Here is a 20331-nt window from a genome sequence, read left to right as displayed (position 1 = left end):
CAAATTTGGAAAACTCAGCAGTGGCCACAGGACTGGAAAAGGTCCGTTTTCATTCCAATCCCAAAGAAAGGCAATGCCAAAGAATGCTCAAACTACTGCACAATTGCACTCATCTCACATGCTAGTAAAGTAAAGCTCAAAATTCTCCAAGCCAGGCTTCAGCACTATGTGAACCGTGAAATTCCAGTTGTTCAAGCTGGTTTTAGAAAAGGCAGAGGAACCAGAGATCAAATTGCCAACATACGCTGGATCATCGAAAAAGCAAGAGAGTTCCAAAAGAACATCTATTTCTGCTTTATTGACTATGCCAAAGCCTTTGACTGTGTGGATCACAATAAACTGTGGAAAACTCTTCAAGAGATGGGAATACCAGACCACCTGACCTGCCTCTTGAGAAACCTATATGCAGGTCAGGAAGCAACAGTTAGAACTGGACATGGAACAACACACTGATTCCAAATAGGAAAAGGAGTACGTCAAGGCTGTATATTGTCACCCTGCTTATTTAACTTATATGCAGAGTATATCATGTGAAATGTCGGACTGGAAGAAGCAAAAGCTGGAATCAAGACTGCCAAGAGAAATATCAATAACCTTAGATATGCAGATGACACCACCCTATGGTAGAAAGTGAAGAGGAACTAAAAAGCTTCTTGATGAAAGTGAAAGAGGAGAGTGAAAAAGTTGTCTGAAAGCTCAACATTCAGAAAACGAAGATCACGGCATCTGATCCCATCACTTCATGGGAAATAGATGGGTAAACAGTGGAAACAGTGTCAGACTTTACTTTTTTTGGGCTCCAAAATCACTGCAGGTGGTGACTGCAGCCATGAAATTAAAAGACACTTACTCCTTGGAAGGAAAGTTATGAACAACCTAGATAGCATATTCAAAAGCAGAGACATTACTTTGCCAAAAAGGTCTGTCTAGTCAAGGCTATGGTTTTTCCAGTGGTCATGTATGGATGTGAGAGTTGGACTGTGAAGAAAGCTGAGCACCAAAGAATTGATGCTTTTGAACTGTGGTATTGGAGAAGACTCTTGAGAGTCCCTTGGACTGCAAGGAGATCCAACCAGTCCATTCTAGAGGAGGTCAGCCCTGGGTGTTCTTTGGAAGGAATGATGCTAAAGCTGAAACTCCAGTACTTTGGCCACCTCATGCGAAGAGTTGACTCACTGGAAAAGACTCTGATGCTGGGAGGGATTGGGGGCAGGAGGAAAAGGGGACGACAGAGGATGAGATGGCTGGATGGCATCACCAACTTAATGGATGTGAGTTTGAGTGAACTCCGGGAGTTGGTGATGGATAGGGAGGGCTGGCGTGTTGCGATTCATGGAGTCACAAAGAGTCGGACACGACTGAGCAACTGAACTGAACCGAACTGAACTATTTAAGAGCCAGTTACAAGTCGGACACTGTGCAAAGTGTTTATATGTATTATCTATTTTAATCTATACAATATCTTTATAAGGTATATACAGGTATACAATATACCTTATAAGATAAATACATTGTCTTCAGTCATCAGATCAGTAGACTAAGGAACAGAGAATTTTTAGTAACTCACCCAGAATCACTTAACTATAACCAAGGGAGGCAGGACTCAAATACAGTTTGGCTCCAAAGTATATCCTCTTAATTACCTCCCTGTATTGCCTACAAAAGCCCTGAGTTTGCTGTGGGTGAAATGGGGCAGGAGTTGTACCAACAGCCGGCTGGCCTGGGGGCCTGGTCAGGGTCCCAGGCACAGACAGGCAACTGCGCTCACCTCTGCCTCCCTCTCCTAAAAGCAAAGGCAACACTCAAACCTGAGCCTTTCGAACAAACCCAGGAACTTACTGAAATTTAATCTGAATAATAAAAAGTATGAGCCTGTAAGTTACTAAGTCCTGGTATGAGGGTACATCTTTATATTCTCTGCCATGACTAACCAAGGCTTTAAATGGCCTGGAGAAGACTAGCACCTCCAGTGAACACAGGCTGAATTCCACAGTGGGCTGGAGGTATTGCACTGGATGATCTGGGTGGGAAAAGGGTGGTGACCCTAACAGTAAATAGGGCCAAGCAAGTGAACTACTGGTGAGTAAAAATATCTTCAGATATACAATTACAATATATATTTGGGTATGGATCTCACCAACTTGGAACATAGTAAAGTTCCTTTTGTATGAATTAAAAGCGGCCAATAGCTCCCATGAAGTCGAAGAAAAGTAAGCTGGAGGCAAAGTTCTCTCTTTCCTACCAACCCTCCTAAAGCTTAGACACTGTCATGACTTAACAGAATCAGGTTTCTTCTGAATTTAGACTCTGAAACCGTACTTTTAGCTGAAACCAGAGCCAATTATCTCCGGATCAATGTGACATTTAATGGGAACATTAACTATAACTGTTGTCTTTCAAAGAGGCAAACACTGAATGATATGCTGAATACTTCCTATAAGTAGAATGGCGGGAAAAATTAATTACAGGAGTTTTGTTTGTTATGATTTTCATGCAAATTATCTAAGCCATTTACCGTCTGGTGTTTCACAGGATGCATGCCTATGGAAGAGGAGAAGTCTTGGCCATCTGAACTCTTGAGAAAAGGGGGATCTGTTTCAGAATTACCCTAAGTTCCAAAAGCGCTGTCTAGAAAATTCCTCTCACATATGAAAGGATAGAGTGAGGGGCTTAATTTACATAGTTACATTGTTTAAAAGGAATCAGTTCTTTTTTTAAAAAAAACCTTTCGGTAACCAATTCAAGAGTATTTAATTATGGATGAGGGTGCTCCAGCTCATGACTAGGGGGAAAACCAACGAAAACTCCTCACATGGACATCAAGAGTCACACCTAGTCATGCTGCCCAGGAGCTACGAACCCATCTCGTTGGTTTAGCCATTTTCCATCAAAACCACATTTCAAGTAAACGTCACTGATTTCCTACCAGCAGACCTGATTTCAAGGCACCAAAAATGTCATAGCAATGCCAGAAGCTGGGAATTGGGAGGCTCCAGGGCTGACGGGCCCAGTGAGCAGAACAAAGTACCATCCAGACCAGACCCTGTCACAGTCATCGCCAAGGACCGATAACACGAATCTGAGTGTGTGTGTTGGAATTTCATTAGACCCAATACTATTAATACTTGAAATTGCTGGCACACAAGACGGAGGCTTAGGGATCTTGTGACATAAAAACTTTAAATGTAATGGGATTAGTTTCCACAGGACTGGGCTGTTCTCTGGGGAAAGCACAGCAGCAAGGCAGAAACAGGTTAAGGAATGCCACCAGAGTTTCCAAAAGTCTTTTATAGGATCTGATGAAGTGGGTGGCAAGTTTAATCCCAGAAAGTTTAACCCATTTTCAAACACTCGCAAATCTGTAATCAAAGATCCCACCAGGCTTAACCCTGGGAATGTTCGAGTTAGCTAAGATGTCACAAGGCAGTCCCTTAGGGACAGCACAGCATACACACGTCACCTGGCCACTGAATGAGACAAGCAGCATCATGTCTGTTTTCAGACTTTTGAAAAATCTGTGAAGTAGGTTCCTTTTCTCTAATGAGAAAAAAGGGGAAGAAAGGGTATACTCATACACGAGACTATAACCCAAAGGATTTGTAATATCACTTGAGCTACTTACCAATAAAATCCACTGATTTGTCCAACCACGGCAAAATTTTCTCACAAAAGCTATCATTCACAGGCACTCTCAGGAAATGAGATTCGGGGATAAAGTCAGGCTTGGGGCAGGTATTGCTGGCATTTAAAACATAACCAATCCCATTCTGTTGCATCAGCTCCTAGGGAAGGAAAGAACAATTAAAGTGATGTAATAGTATGATCACTTTTAAAGAGAAAAACTTAACATTAGGATTAAAATGACTAGTTTCCTTGAAGCGATCAGATTTCATTCAGTTGGTAAAATCCAAAAACCTAGCACAATGACACATGAAGACAAGTTTAAAGCAGAATTTTTAAAAACTGAAGTATAATTTATAACGTTGTGTTAGTTTCAAGTGTACAGCAAAGGGATTCAGTTATACATATTACATATTCTTTTTTTATAGTTTATTACAGAATACTGAATTTAGTTCCCTGTGCTATACAGCAGGTCCTTGTTGTTTATCTATTTTACATATTTACATGTTAAACCCAAATTCCTCATCTATCTGCTCCCTCCCAGCTTTCGCTTCTGGTAACCAAAAGTTGTTTTCTTCATCTGTGAGTCTGTTTCTGTTTTGCATATAGGTTCATCTGTATCATTTTTCTTCGATTCTACATATAAGTGATATCAGATGATATGTCTTTCTCTGACTTCATTTAGTATGATAATGCCTAGGTCCATCCCTATCGCTGAAAATAGCATTATTTCATTCTTTTTAATGGTTGAGTAGTATTCCATTGTGTGTATGTACATGTATATATATACACAAGCATTATACATATACATCACATCTTCTTCATCCACTCATTTGTTGAAGGGCACTTGGGTTGCTTCCATGTTTTGGCTATTGTCAATAATGCTACAGTGAATATTAGGGTGAATGTATCTTTTCTATTTATACTTTTCTCCAGATATATGCCGGGAGTGGGGCTGCAGGATCATATGGTTAGTTTTTTTAAGGAACTGCAATACCGTTCTCCATACTGGCTATAACAATTTACCTTCTCAGCAACAGTGCAGGTATTATTTGTAGACTCTTTAATGCTGTCCATCCTGACTGGTGTGAGGTGATACCTCGTTGTTTGGATTTGCGTTTCTCTAATGATTAGCAATATGAACATCTTTCCATATACCTCCTGGCCATCTGCACGTCTTCTTTAGAGAAATGTCTATTTAGGTCTTATACCCATTTTTTAATTGGGCTGCTTTTTTGATATTAAGCTATATGAGCTGTTTGTATATTTTAGAAATTAATCCCGTCTGTGGCATCATTTGCAAATATTTTCTCCAGTCTGTAGGTTGTCTTTTCATTTTGTTTATGGTTTCCTTTGCTGTGCAGAAGCTTTTAAAAGTTTAATTAGGTCCCATTTGTTTGTTTTTATTTTCCATTACTCTAGAAGATGGTTCCAAAAAAGTATTGCTACAATTTATGTCTAAGTCTGTTCTGCCTATGTTTTCCTCTAGGAGTTTTATGGTTTTCAGTCTTAAATTTAATTCTTTAACCCATTTTGAGTTATTTTTGTTTATGGTGTTAGAAAACATTCTGATTTCATTCTTTTACATGAAGCTGTCTAGTTTTCCCAGCACCATTTATTGAAGAGACTGTCTTTTCTCCATTGTATATTCTTGCCTCCTTGGTCACAGATTAATTGACCATAAGTGTGTGGGTTTACTTCTGGGCTTTCTACCCCATTCCACTGATGTACATATCTGTTTTTGTGCCCTACCATTTTGATTACTGTAAATTTGTAGTATAGTCTGAAGTAAGGGTGTACGAGTCCTCCAGCTTCATTCTTCTTTCACAATATTGTCTTGGTTCTCCTGGGTCTTCTGTGTCTCTATACAAATTTAATTTTTTTTTGTCCGAGTTCTGTGAAAAATGCCATTGGTAATTTGACAGGAATTGCACTGCATCTATAGATTGCCTTGGGTAGTATGCTCATTTTAACGATACTGATTCTTCCAATCCAAAGACATGGTATATCTTTCCATTTTTGCTGTGTGATTTCTTTCATCAGGATCTTACAGTTTTCAGAACACAGGTCTTTTCCCTGCTTAGGTAGGTTATTCCTGGGTCTTTTATTCTTTTTAATGCAATGGTTAGCGGTACTATTTCCTTAATTTCTCTTTCTGATACTCTGTTGTTAGAGTATAGAAATGCAACCTATGTTTGTATAGTAACTTTGTATCCAGCAACTTTACTGAATTCATTGATGAGCTCTAGTAGTTTTCTAGTAACATCTTGAGGATTTTCTATCTATAGCATCATGTCATCTGCAAACAATGACAGTTTTACTTATTTTCCTATTTGAATTCCTTTTGCCTTCTTTGATTTCTGTGGCTAGGACTTCCAAAACAATGTTGAATAAAAATGGCAAGACTGGGCATTCTTGTGTTATTCCCGATCTTAGAGGACATGCTTTCAGCCTTTCACTGTTGACTATAATGTCAGGGGTCATATATGGCCTTTATTATGTTGAGGTATGGTCCCTCTATGCCCACTTTCAACACCCCCTCCTTTTTTGGTTGTGCTGTGGCATGTGGGGGGTGGATCCCACATTTCTTGACTAGGGATCAAACCTGTGCCCCCTGAAATGGAATTGCCCCACTCCAGTACTTTTGCCTGGAAAATCCCATGGACGGAGGAGCCTGGTAGGCTGTAGTCCATGGGGTTGCTAGAGTCGGACACGACTGAACAACTTCACTTTCACTTTTCACTTTCATGCATCGGAGAAGGAAATGGCAACCCACTCCAGTGTTCTTGCCTGGAGGATCCCAGGGACGGGGGAGCCTGGTGGGCAGCCGTCTATGGGGTCGCACAGAGTTGGACACGACTGATGTGACTTAGCAGCAGCAGCAACCACTAGACTGCTAGGGAATTCACTTCATTTTTCAACGTTTTTGTATGCCTACTTTCCGAAGAGTTTTTTTTTTTACCCATAAACGGATGCTGAATTTTATCAAAAGCTTTTTCTGTATATGAGATACTCATGTGATTTTTATTCTTCAGTTGGTGAATGTGGTAGATATGGTATCTGCAGACACTGAAAAATCTTCGCATCCTTGGGATAAATCCCACTTGATCATGTTGTCTGAACCTTTTAATATATGGCTGGAGTCGGTTTGCTAGTATTTTGTTGAGGATTTTTGCATCCATGTTCATCAGTGATAAGTTTTTGTGTGTGATATCTTTGTCTGGTTTCGGTATCAGGGTGATGGTGGTGGACACAGAGAATGAGTTCAGAAGCGTTCCTTCCTCTGTAGTTTCTGAAATAGTTTCAGGATAGGTGTTAACTCTTCTCTAAATGTTTGTTAGAATTCACCTATAAAGTTACCCGGTCCTACACTTTTGTTTGTTGGGAGTTTTTACTGATTCAATTTTTAGTACTGGTAGTTGATTTGTTTATATTTTCTATTTCTTTCTGGTTCAGTCTTGGGAGATTGTACCTTTCTAAGAATCGGTCCATTTCTTTCAGGTTGCCCACTTCGCTGGCATATAGTTGCTCACACTAGTCTCTTAGGATCTTCTTATTTCTGTGGCATCAGTTGTAACTTCTCCTTTGTCACCTCTGATTTTATTGGTTTGAACTCGCTTCCTTTTTTTCTTATTGAGTCTAGCTAAAGGTTTATCAATTTTGTTTATCTTTTCAAAGAACCAGCTTTTATTCATCTTTTCTATTGTTTTTTTAGCCTCTATTTCATTTATTGGGCTTCCTGTGTGGCTCAGCCAGTAAAGAATCCGCCTGCAATGAGGGAGACCTGGGTTCAATCCCTGGGTTAGGAAGAACCCCTGGAGAAGGGAAAGGCTACCCACTCCAGTATTCTGGCCTAGAAAATTCCATGGACTGTATAGCCCATAAGGTCACAAAGAGTCAGACACGACTGATCGACTTTCACTTTCATTTATTTCCTCTCTGATCCTTATGCTTTATTTCCTTCTACTAACTTTGGGTTTTGTTTGTTCTACTTTCTCTAGGCATGAGGTCGCTATCTGAGACTTTCTGTTTCCTGAGGTACCTTGCGTCACTATACATTTCTCTCTCAAAGCTGCTTTTGTTGTATTCCATAGGTTTTGGATCGCTGTTTTCATTTTCACTTCTCTCTGGGTTCTTTTTACTTTTCTCTGACTTTTTCAATGATCCATTGGTTGTTTAGTAGCATACTGTTTAGCCTCCACATGTTTGTTTTTTTGTAGCTTTTTCTTGTAGTTGATCTCTAATATTATAGCATTGTGGCTGGAAAAGATGCTTGATATGATTTAAGTTTCTTTACATTTATCAAGACTTTTTTTTAAAATCGAGGCTTTAAAGCAGAACTTTTTAAGGGCAAAAAGACTGTTTAAAAAATCACACATCACTAATACGGTCAACTTTCTATTATCTTCGTTACTAGAGAAGTGGAACAAAGAATACAAAATTAAACCATGACAGTCTACTATGACTTCCCCCTCCTTGGCAACTATGTAAATTTATTTTGACCATGTTAGATGTAATCCCCAAAATGCATGAATAAGTGCACTGATTTACAAGATTTGGGAGTATGCTAGAATACTTTTGTTTGTTTTGTACCGTGACTTCAGAACATATGCACACACAACATGAACATTTTCTTCCCACACTGAACATGTTGGGAAGATACAGTCCTTCCCAACTGTTCTCTAAGATACAGTCCTGGGCCATCTCCTGGCTCTAAATACTCTCTCTGAAGGCTGACTATTTCCATGTCTCTACATGCTGATGACTCTTAAATAAACACACACACACATACACACACTTCAATTTTTAATCCGTATTTCCAGCTGCTTCCTAGATATCTTTATTCAGATGTCCCTCAAAACTTTCAAACTCAGAAACAGCACATTCTCTTTCTCCCTTCTCTGCTTCAAATTCTTCTTTCCTCTCTGTAATCCAAAACTGGGTTTGGTAATAATATCCACCCAGACACTTGAGCTAAAAAATGGGATCCTTTCATCCCGTTTCTCTTCCTCACCCTCCCCTCCAAACGTGGTCAAACCTTTGCAGCATCAACGCCTCCCATCACCCCTTCTCTCTATTCTCAGGCACTGCTCAGCCAGCAGCCTACACCATGAGAGCAGAAAAGCTGCCACAGATCTCTTAAATTTGCAGTGTTCTCCTCTCCAAACCTGAACTGAACAACAACTACAGTATCCTTTCTTGTCATTAAACAGGGGCTGTGTGTTTTATGCACACTTATTTTCACCATGTCTCACTGCCCGCTCCTGTCCCATACAACCTTCAAATACCCAGCATACCATGTGCACCAGCCTTCCTCAATGTTGTTCACACCAGTTCCAAGAAGGCCCTATTCTTCCTGATGACTCTACCACTTTTCTGCTTTAACCTTCCTATGAACCCTTCTATTGGTGCATAATTAACCATTCCGTTCTCTGCTTGTCCAAAGGACTTTGGACATGCTATTAGTAAAATACAGAGCATACTGTGTTATCACTAGCAGATAATTCTTGTATATCCTATTAAGCACTGAGATCTTGGACTAAACCTTGCTTGTTTTTCTACCTTTAGCACCAGGTACGTAGTTGTGGTCGGTATGTGTTTGTTCAACTATCATCCCTGTCTGCCATTTTCCAGTCAAGCCTATGACACACTTCATTTAGTCATCTGCTGCTGCCTCTCAGGAAATGTTTTCAGCCTGAAATCATTCTCTTCTCAGCAACCATGGTCACTTCTTTTCTAGGAACGCTACCTCCTCTACAAATCTTTTTGTTTGGTCATTTTCTTCCTTTTTTAGCCTCCTGCTAACTCCCTAATCCCTTCATTTACCACATTTGGCACAATGAATATATTCTGTTTTACATAAAAGGTAGACTGAGCAAATCCAGATCAGGTATGAAGCCCTCTCAACTGTGAGATAACAATGTCAAGAAGTAGTTTTTGGAGCTAAGCGAGCTCAAAGTGATTGACCCTCACGTTCAGAAGGTCTCAGGGGCTGCCGCGGGGCTAACAGTCGGGCTGTGACGATCTCAGTGTTTACTATGGCGACATCTGCACATGACTGAAGGTTTTCTGCCACCATCTGATCTCCAGTGTTCCCGACCAAGGGGCTGGAGATAAAAGCCTTTTGGGCCTTTCTCAACAATGCTCCTTAAAGAAAGGAACCTTTTTACATATCCTTCTCCTTTCTGTCAACAGCACTACAAAGCTTTATTAAATGAAAAGTAGTCCAACAGTAAAGACACAGGCATTTCTGAGGAGAGAGGCTGACGTAGGCAATGTCACCCACTCTATACAACCACAAGACCACAGGCAGAGCTCACCGAGGACAACTCTGAGGTGTACCGAGTCGTAGCGAGCATCACGTACGATTTCCCCACAGAAAGATGGGAACCACGTGCACTTCTGACAAGCACCCACAGGACTTCCCTTGTGGTTCAGCTGGTAAAGAATCCACCTGCAATGCAGGTGCAAGCCCTGGGTTGGGAAGATCTCCTGGAGAAGGGAAAGGCTACCTACTCCAGTATTCTGGCCTGGAGAATTCCACGGACTGTATAGTCCATGGGGTCACGAGTCAGACATGACTGAGCAACTTTCACACTCTACAGAAATGACCACTTAACCTAAATTAAAAAAAAAAAAAAAATCTGTAGGGCACCTTTGTTATAGGCCTATTAATAATATACTATTATGGCGCATGGTAGATATATAACAACATCCAACATGTTGAATGCCTACTATGTACCTGGTACTGTGCTAAACTTTTTTAGTTTTTTGATTTATTTATTTTCAGCTGCCCTGGGTCTTTGTTGCTGCACAGGCTTTCTCCAGATGTGGTGAGCAGGAGCTACTCCTCCTTGCAGTGTGCGGGCTTCTCACTGTGGTGGCTTCTCTTGTTGCAAAGCACAGGTTCTAGGCACATGGGCTTCAGCAGTTGCGGCTTGCGGGCTCTAGAGCACTGGCTCAGTAGTTGTGGAGCACAGGCTCAGCTGCTCCTCGGCATGTGGGATACTCCTGTACCGGGGATCGAATCTGGGTTCCCAGCATTGGCAGGCAGATTCCTAACCATTAGACTACCAGGGAAGCCCCGATACTAAACTTTCAAATGGACTGTCTCACTGAATCCTCACAACCACCCTTTGACATGGGTACTATCATTATCCTCATTTTAAAAATGAAGACACCAAGACTTAGCAAGTTTACATGTTTCCAAAGTTACACAGCTACCAAGTGGTCCAGTGTCAAAAGTCAAATCCAAATATATTCATCTTTAGAATATGTCTTCTTTATTGCTGCAGTCCACTGAAGTTTTTTTTTAAAGCAAATTAGATGGACTAATGCTGACGCTAAAGCTTCAATACTTTGGCCAGCTGATATGAAGAGCTGACTCATTAGAAAAGACCCGAATGCTGGGAAAGATTGAAGGCAGGAGGAGAAGGGACGATAGAGAATGAGATAGTTGGATTGCGTCACCGATTCAATGGACGGGAGTTTGAGCAAGCTCCAGGAGATGGTGAAGGACAGGAAAGCCCGGCGTGCTGCAGTCCATGGGCTCACAAAGAGTCAGACACAACTGAGCGTCTAAACAACAAAGATGGAGCAATGAAGTGAAGTAACTAGCCTACACACATATTTTTATTGTTTAACCAAGTGAAGTAATATAGTTTCATCCTTTTTTACCCTTTTAAACTGTAACCAGTGAGAAAGTAAAGGAACACCCCTCTGGGCATGGTTCTTTCTGAACAGACTCTTGGAGTAACTCAGGACACTAGAAAGCTATCGAAGGAGACTCATCAGTTGCACTTTGCCTCTTTTTTCCCAACTGTTGCCTCAGTTGCAGCCACGGGCATCACAGCGTGGCCCTGCTGCCGGCATGCACATCTCCTGGCCTCAGGCAGGCTGCTGGGCGCCCAATGGGCATGGCTGAAACATGAAAAGGGGGCAGTTCTGACCTCATGGAAGAAACAGTCATCCAAGCCCACAATAGTTTATATCTCACCAATATTCTCCATGTATAAGACAGTATGCCATAAAAGATGCATGTAAGTAGTAGCTTTATTTATAACTGACATAAGGGAGACACACTTCCCTGGTGGCTCAGACAGTAAAGAATCCACCTGCAATGCAGGAGACCCAGGTCCAATTCCTGGGTCAGGAAGATCCCCTGGAGAAGGGATAGGCTACCCACTCCAGTATTCCTGCTTGGAGAATTCCATGGATAGAGGAGCCTGGTGGACTAAAGTCCATGGGGTCACAAACAGTCAGACACAACTGAGTGACTAACACTTTCTAAGGGAGAAGGGGACATTACTGTATTGAAATGAAGTGATAACAACTTAAATGCAAAATAAAATGAGAAAAAAAAAGTGGCAGTTACTACGTCAGTAAAACTGAGTTAAAGGAGGAAATCACTAAAGATGTTACACACATACGTAAAACATTTTAATGCAAATAAATGTACACTAATTCACTAACTTCTGATGCAGGACCTTGGTGTTTTGGGTTTGTTTTTGTTTTTTCAATAGCTTAGCTGACTGGAGTTCTTTAGAAAATTACAACCAAACGCATCTACCACTTATAGTTTCCATTCTTTAAAGAGCAAGAACTAGTAAACTAATAAATCAGGACAGAATGTTCTAGATTTACAGCTGCCTTTCCCCATCTCTTAAGACAGAAAAAATACGTAGAGCAATTTGTTTTTCCTGAATCTTTTGAAAACATTTAGCTCAGAGCATAGACAAACAACTCTTTTCCCCCATTCATATTTCATTCATGTATGTGATACTTTCATGAATATACATCATTATAATAAGAAGTACATTGGCCTCTGTACAACAGTCTGAGAACAAACACAATTGCCTCCTGCTGAGCAGACTATTCAAATGGGGCAAGTAGCCCTGCAACAGCCCAGGGCCTGCTGCAGCTCAGGGCCCACTGCTGCCCAGGGCCCACTGCAGCCCAGGGCTCACTGCAGCCCAGGGCCCATTGCTGCCCAGGGCCCACTGCTGCCCAGGGCCCACTGCAGCCCAGGGCTCACTGCAGCCCAGGGCCCATTGCTGCCCAGGGCCCACTGCTGCCCAGGGCCCACTGCAGCCCAGGGCCCATTGCTGCCCAGGGCTCACTGCAGCCCAGGGCCCACGGTGGCCAGGAGGGGGGCTTCCACCTGTTTCCACCTGGGCGGCCAAGCAGAGGGTCAGCAGCTGCTGTTAGCTGAGGAGTCACATGACTGTTCTGTTCCCTTCTCTCCTGATTGTACTTATGGCCGGGCATGTAAGTGCCCAAGAGTGTGTCTTATGTCGCAGTTCCTGAGAGCAGAACTGGGATGGAACCACAAGTGTGAAGAGTGTGTACGTATTACAAACTAATGATTATTTTTACTCACAGGTGAATGTGACTTCCTAAGGGGACAATAGAGGATGAGATGGTTGGATGGCATCATCAACTCTATGCACATAAGTTTGAGCAAGCTCCAGGAGTTGGTGATGGACAGGGAAGCCTGGCGTGCTGCAGTCCATGAGTCGTAAAGAATCGGACACAACTGAGTGACTAAATGCAACTGAACTGATGAGGAATTTATGTCATTCACTCAGTTTTGTTTCCATGTGTTGTGGAAAGCATACACAACTCAACAGTCCTTTGTCCCCTAGTTAAACAGAGGCTTCCAGAGAGCAGTCATCTTACTCTGTTTAATATTTAGCTCAACTTTGTGCTCAGTTAGCTAATACATGTTTCCTACGGATAACGTAATCTGTCTTCTTGGCCTTTCAGATACCCTTCGGACACCCTGGCCTCTGAGTTCTCTGAGCACCTCACCTTGACCACTCCCTCCCCGGGGCCTGGTCTGGTCTCTGCTGTTACCAGTAACCACAACCACATACAACCCACCACTGCAGGACTGCACCTCCTTCCCTCCAGCTTACTCTCCTCCACCACCATGGCTGGAGTCCCTCAGTCCCCTCAGGACCTACAATCTGTTGCTCCTACCATCTCTCCTCTGTCCTTCCACCTTACAACGTCTATCTTTCCTTCTGGGCCCAACTTAAATTCTGTGGTCAGTCATGACACAGGTGACCCTTGAGCAACTCAGGTTTGAACTGCGCAGGTCCATTTATGCATGGATATTTTTCAACAGTAAGTACTACAGTATTGGGCTCCCTAGGTGGCTCAGTGGTAAAGAACCCATCTGCCAATGCAGGAGACCTAAGAGACATGGGTTCGATCCTGGGTGGGGAAGATCCCCTGGAGGAGGGCATCTCCACTCCAGTATTCTTGCCTGGAGAATCCCATGGACAGAGAAGCCTGGCAGGCTACAGTCCATGGGGGTGCAAAGAGTCAGACATGACTGAAGTGACTTAGCTTGCATGCAGGCACTGCCGTATTGGAGAATCCGCCAGTGCTGAACTGGAGGACGCAGAGACCTTGCAGATGGGGAGGGCTGGCCATAAACAATAAGAGGATTAACCCCTGCACTGCTCAAGAGACAGTTAGAATCCCTCCCTCACTTTCAACCTCAACTTTTTAATATTTTTTTTAGCCACACCAAGTGCAGGATCTTAAGTTCTCTGATCAGGGATGGCGCCGGTGCCCCGTGCAGTGGAAGCACAGAGTCCTAACTGCTGGGCTGTCAGGGAAGTCCCTCACCCTCGATTCTGGTGTCCCTCTGTCACTTCTTTGCACTCACTCGGCAAGATCACAATAAGTCTGGATAAATCTGTCTCACCCCCGAGCCTGCATCTGCACTGGGCAGCTGGACGGGCCTGAGAGAAACACTCAGCCACACTGCCAAGGGGGCCCCTTGGGTCCCACGCATCGGCAGACACCGTATTCCCTCAGTCTCCTGGCCTCCTCTCTGGACGCTGTTCCACCCCTTGCCCTTTCTCTTCCACCCTCCACACGCCCTCCCTCGCCCTCTCTCTCTGCTCGTGGATGATCTTGGTTCCTACTGCTCTGAGAAGATAGAAACCACTAGAAGCAAACTTTAATAAACTTCCTCTACCACCATCCCTTCTGCCAGCACACAGGTACAGTCCCAGGAAACTGAGAGCACAGCTCAGCGCGGGACTGTTCATTATCCGAATGATCTCACTGACCTCCCTCAGCTTTAGTTTCCTTACCTGAAAAATAGAGCTGATGACAACTATTCTGTAAAGCTATTATGAGGATGAAGTGACTTATGCACAATACACAGTCTCATTAAATGTTAGTTCCCTTACTTTCTCTTATTTTTTTAATTAAAAAAAAAAATTTTTTTTGGCTGTACCACACAACATGCCGGATCTTGGTTCCCCAACCAGGGATCAAACCTGGGCCCCTTGCAGTGGAAGTACGCAGTCTTAACCACTGGACCACTAGGAAGGAAGTCCCACCTAATCTTACTTTTAAAAGTTAGTGGGAATATAAACTGGTGTAGCTACTATGGAAAACGGTATGGAGGTTCCTTAAAAAATTAAAAATAGAACTACCACGCGCTTAGTCGCCCAGTCATGTCTGATTCTTTCAACCCTATGGACTGTAGCCCACCAGGCTCCTCTGTCCGTGGGATTCTCCAGACAAGAATACTGGAGTGGGGAGATATTCCTCCCTTCTTCAGGGGATTTTCCTGACACAGAGATCAAATCTGGGTCTCCTGCATTGCAGGTGGTTGTCTTACAATCTGAGCCACCAGGGACGTCTAGAACTACCATATGATCCAACAATTCCACTTCTCAGTCTTTACCCGAAGGAAACAAAAATACTAACTCCAAAAGACATATGCAACCCTGTGTTCACTGCAGCACAATTCACAAAAGTCAAGACATGGAAACAACCCAAGTGGCCACTGACAGATGAAGGGATAAAGAAGACATGGTATTATTATACAATGGAATATTATTCAGCCTTAAAACAGAAGGAAATCTTGCTATTTGGGCAGCCCAGATGAACCTTGAGGGCTTTATGCTAAGTGAAGTAGATCAGACAGAGAAACACAAATACACCATATGTTTCCATTACATGCAGAATCTAAAAAACAAACAAATATCGAATTCACAGATACAGACAAGAGACTGGTGGCCACCAGAGATGGTGGAGGGGAGGGTGAAAGGTGGTCAAAAGGTACAAACTTCCAGTTATAAATAAGTCATGGAGAAGTACTGTACAGCATACAGATATAGATAATAATGCTGTATTATATATTTGAAAGTGGTTAAGAGAGTGAAGAAATGTGTAACAATGTATGGCGGTGTATGTTAGCTAGATTTATTATGATCATTTAGCAGTATATACAAATATTTAATCATTATGTTGTATAGTTGAAACTAATATAATGTTATACGTCAGTTATATCTCAATAAAAAATAGCCTGTGAATCATATAGTGTATGAATTATATCTCAATAAAGTTGTTGCCCACACCTCAACCCCCAAAGCTTGTAATGTATATTTTTCACTAATTCAAACTGTCCCTCCTCCTAATTGGCCTTCAGTAGGGAAATTATAGGCTTCCCTGTTTTCTCAGTAGTCAAGAACCTGCCTGCCAATGTAGGAGATGTGGGTTCGACCCCTGGGTGGGGGAGATCCCCTGAAGAAGGAAATAGCAACCCACTCCAGTATTCTTGCCTGGGAAGTCCCAAGGACAAAGAGGCCTGGCAGGCTACAATGCATAGGTCACAAAACAGCTGGACATGACTTAGTGACTGAACAACAACAAAGGGAAATTACATTGAATGTAGCAGGTTGGGTATAAAAAAAGGGTTCAGCTGTAAAGCAGAAAAGATGACCCCCTAATAATTTTTTTTTAAAGATTCTAGTTTCAAAACACAATTAAGAAAATGTTCAAAAATAATTTTTTGTGAGTCAAAAAATAAATCTTCATTTTACTACTATGGTTTGCAGTTACTACTTTTTTCCTGTTTAAGTTTCTTTCTCTTAAACCGTGAAATAAACTTTCCCCAATAGTTAGACTAATTTCTAAACTTGGGCTCCGTGCTCTTGTGACATAGACTGTGGAGTAATACATGGACTATAGATTTAATATATAGCTTAATTAAACTGCTCTATTTGGTCAAGTTTGCCATGTTCACTTAGGCTGAGGACGGAGGTCTCATTAAATCATGCAGGCACTGCAACCCTAAAGGGACTGTAATCTTTCTTTCTGAAGTCAATTTAATAAGTTTGTATTCGCCACTCCTTTTGCCTTCAGAATTGGCCTACTTCCTCCAGCGAGCCCTCCTCAACCAGCCATACGCACTGTATCTACCACTCACCCTAGACCTTAGTATACTCCACCCACTGGTGACGATAACAGAGTCCCCTATAAACCAGGAACTGTGATCAGAGCCTGGCATAATGCCTTGTCACTGGAGCCTCACGTGAACATTAGGAGGCAGGAGGCATTTCAGTTTGCTGGTGCAGAAGTGGATTCCGTCACCTGGCTCAGGTGCTCTGCCTGGTGAGGCCAACCAGCTGGGACGCAAATCCACCCTGTGCAAAGCCAGCCCTCACTCAAGCCCTAAGTCACCTGACTCATGAATCACTGACTCATGAACAAGTCTTGTCTAACCAACCCGCACTCTATATGGTGTTTTACACACACTGGACACTGAATAAACATTTTTACTGACTGCCTTGATGACATGGCCCTTTGTCTTCCTAGATCACAGAGAAACCGGAAAGCAGTATTTGGCTACACGGTATCCAGGCCCCTGCCTAACTCTCAGGTGGAAATACCAGGGAAAGCGGCAGCAGTCCCGGTGATGGCAGAACAGCAGGGCAGCACAGGAAGCCAGCTCTGCACGTCGGAGGCTGAAACAAAAGCTACCCAGGGACTTCCCTGGTGGGCCGGTGGCTAAGACTCCAAGTGAGGGGCCCTGGGTTCAATCCCTCGTCAGGGAACTAGATCCCGCATGCTGTGACTAATGCCTGGTGCAGCCAAATAAACAAATAAATATTAACAAAAAAGAGGCTGCCCAAAGAAGGCTGACAGCAGCCTGTTTAAAATGGGAAAGAAGGGTAGAGTTGAGTCGGGTGAAGAAGCTGAACAGGTTCAGGCTCAAGAACAATGTGCAGTAGGTAACTCCACCACACACCCCGTGTGTAAGGGTGAAACAGAAGTCCACCTGGAATTTTAACTGATAAGGGAGGAGAAAACATCAAGAACTTTTGTCTTGAACATTTTAACTACAGGACTCTGATTCCAAGCGCAGTCAGTCAGATAAGAACTGGGCACCTGCAAACTGCTTTAGTACAACTGCTATTCCTGTTAGAACTCCAGTACAAAGACCAGAGAGGAGGGGAGAGTGTCGGAACAAAGCACACGTGTGAGGGGAAGGGTGCTCTTTTCACTACCGATGCCTGCCTACAGCCTCCTACAGAAGAGCCACGTCTGAGACAGAAGTGAACACGGTCACAGGCTGACAGTATGGCCCTGCGGTCTGAGGGGGAAGCTGGCACGTGTGGCTCATCCACAGCAAGAGGAGCAGTGACCACAGCACACACACGCGGCTTCCAAGACCTAGTAACGAAATATGTAAAGTGCCAGTAAGTTTTATATTGATTGCAGGTTAAAATAATACTCTTGATATAGGGTGATAAATGTTATTAAAATTGATTTCACGGGACTTCCCTGGTGGTCGCGTGGTTAAGACTCTGCGCTTCCAATGCAGGGGGCATGGGTTCAACCCCTGGTCGGGGGAACTGAGATCCTGCATGTCAAGTGGTGCGGTCATAAAATAAAAAATAGATAAATATATTTAAAAAATTAGTTTCACCTTTTTTTTTTTTTAACTTCTTAAAAAAAAAGGCTATTGCAACACTTTGGATTATATGTGTGGCTTGCATTCTACTTCTGTGGGATGGTTCTGGTATAGACAATGCTGTAGAAAAAGCAGGGGAAACAAATTTCAATTAGATTCAATAGACCATTAGAATCTCAGTCCTTTGTTAACAGCCTGCTATGGAGATTTCCATTTTGCAGGAGATGAGGATTTCTGGTGTTCTATAAACACAGGACTCAGAGCCACAGTAGATTAGGTTTGAGAATGATCTCTGCCACTGACTAACTCTGAAGTCAATGACGTTCTAGTCACAGAATTGTGGGTAAGCAAGTCATACAACTCAGGGCCAACCTGCCTCTAAATCCTATTATGAGGGTTAAATGCAGTAACATAAAGAGTATAGCACTTTATTTTCTTTTTTTGAGCCTAGCATTTTAAATGTTAAACACTATTATCCTCCTAAGAAAATTTCTGACATGCTTTTAAGATACTTTGGTGGCAATCTGTTAAAAATAAATAAGAAGACTAATAAAATTAGTGATTCTGTGGTGTTTGTTCTCAAAGACTTCATCTTCTAAATTTGACCAAAAAGGAATACACTATTAGAGAAGATGATAAAATCTCCATCTTTGGAGAGCTCTGGAAATTAGCCACTATTTCTCCTGGAAAGTTTAAACCAGAGAGTGGAGCAGGAAGGTGAGTTTATGCTGCCTGAGAAAGAGAGGCAAGTCTGGTTCTAAAACTCATTGACAGGGTGATGGTGTGGAATTCGTGCAACATTTCTGGAATAGCGGTTTCCTCATTACTGAATGAAGGAGGCTAAGTGGTCTGTAAGATCGCCTCCAGCACCAAGAGTTTTCTCAACTATGAATCCAGAGGTTACGTACATAGGCATTTCCATTCACCATTTAGAGAACACCCTTATGTCTCACACATCTGCATGTAGGTAGGTTCTAAGGCCACTTTCTCAGGGTCTTGCAGAACGACCTTGTTCAAGCTGTTTACCACAGCTTCCATAAGCCCAGTCTTCATTTCCTCTCAAGGCATCAATGGGTGGATCCTGTTTCCCATACAGACATTTAGAAGCCAATTAAAAATAGAAAACTATCTCCCCCTCCCACCACCTCAACTTCAGGTTCCAGTTTCACTCCTCTCACCCTGCGGGTGCTCACTCAGCCATTAACTGATGCATCTGTTAAACCTGGAGAAGGTACGCAGCATAATCAAGGTACCATTTCATTGAATATTGAAAGTAACAAAAATGACCCGTAATGCAATTATTTGTAAAATCACCTGCCTGCCAGCTGACTGGTGAAGTTTTACAGAGGGCAATTCTGGACAGGATCCATAACTAGGAATTTTACTTCATTTTATTTTATTTTCTGATCTGAGGATTACATAAAGCATCTCCAGCTTTGCCCTAGGGATGTGTCTGACTGTAGGAAATTAATTTTGCTTGCTGTGACAAAGGGCTTCCCAGGGGGCACTAGTGGTAAAGAACCTGCCAATGTATTGGACATAAGAGATGCAGGGTTGGGAAGATCCCCTGGAGTAGGAAATGGCAACCCACTCCAGTATTCTTGCCGGGAGAATCCCATGGACAGAGAAGCCTGGTTGGCTACAGACCATGGGGCCGCAAAGAGTAGGACACAACTGAAGTGACTTAGCATGCACGCTGTGCCATAGTTTGCTTATTTCTCAAAGAGGACTAATAAGAATCACATGCTCAAAGACATCATGACCCCACCAGAAAGGCTCAGTGCAGCTATGCACTATCAAATTTCAAATGCCTCATAGTAAGAGCAGACGTATTAACAACGATATCCAGGCAAAATTTTGAAGATGTAGGGGTTTTAAGAGCAAAAAAAAAAAAAAGTAGTGAAAAGAATGCCTCCTTCCTGCCCAATGATAGGATGTTTTTGCTTTCCACGTGCTAAAGCAAGCCCACCTGGAAGTTTATT

At 42.6% G+C, this 20331-nt stretch overlaps 1 protein-coding gene across 1 annotated transcript in view; it reads right to left on the bottom strand.

The window, feature by feature from the left end:
* DUSP16 (dual specificity phosphatase 16) overlaps positions 1–20331 on the bottom strand; it is a 93511-nt gene that overhangs the window by 11030 nt on the left and 62150 nt on the right. The window contains exon 6 of the mRNA XM_061417818.1: positions 3623–3782. Within this exon, the coding sequence (XP_061273802.1) occupies positions 3623–3782 (160 nt within the window). The remainder of the gene's footprint in view (positions 1–3622; positions 3783–20331) is intronic.

Source organism: Bos javanicus, chromosome 5 (genome assembly GCF_032452875.1).
Source record: "Bos javanicus breed banteng chromosome 5, ARS-OSU_banteng_1.0, whole genome shotgun sequence".
In the NCBI taxonomy this organism is placed as follows: domain Eukaryota; kingdom Metazoa; phylum Chordata; class Mammalia; order Artiodactyla; family Bovidae; genus Bos; species Bos javanicus.
Note: the sequence above shows the minus strand (reverse complement) of the source record. Positions and strands in the feature narration are given on the sequence as shown.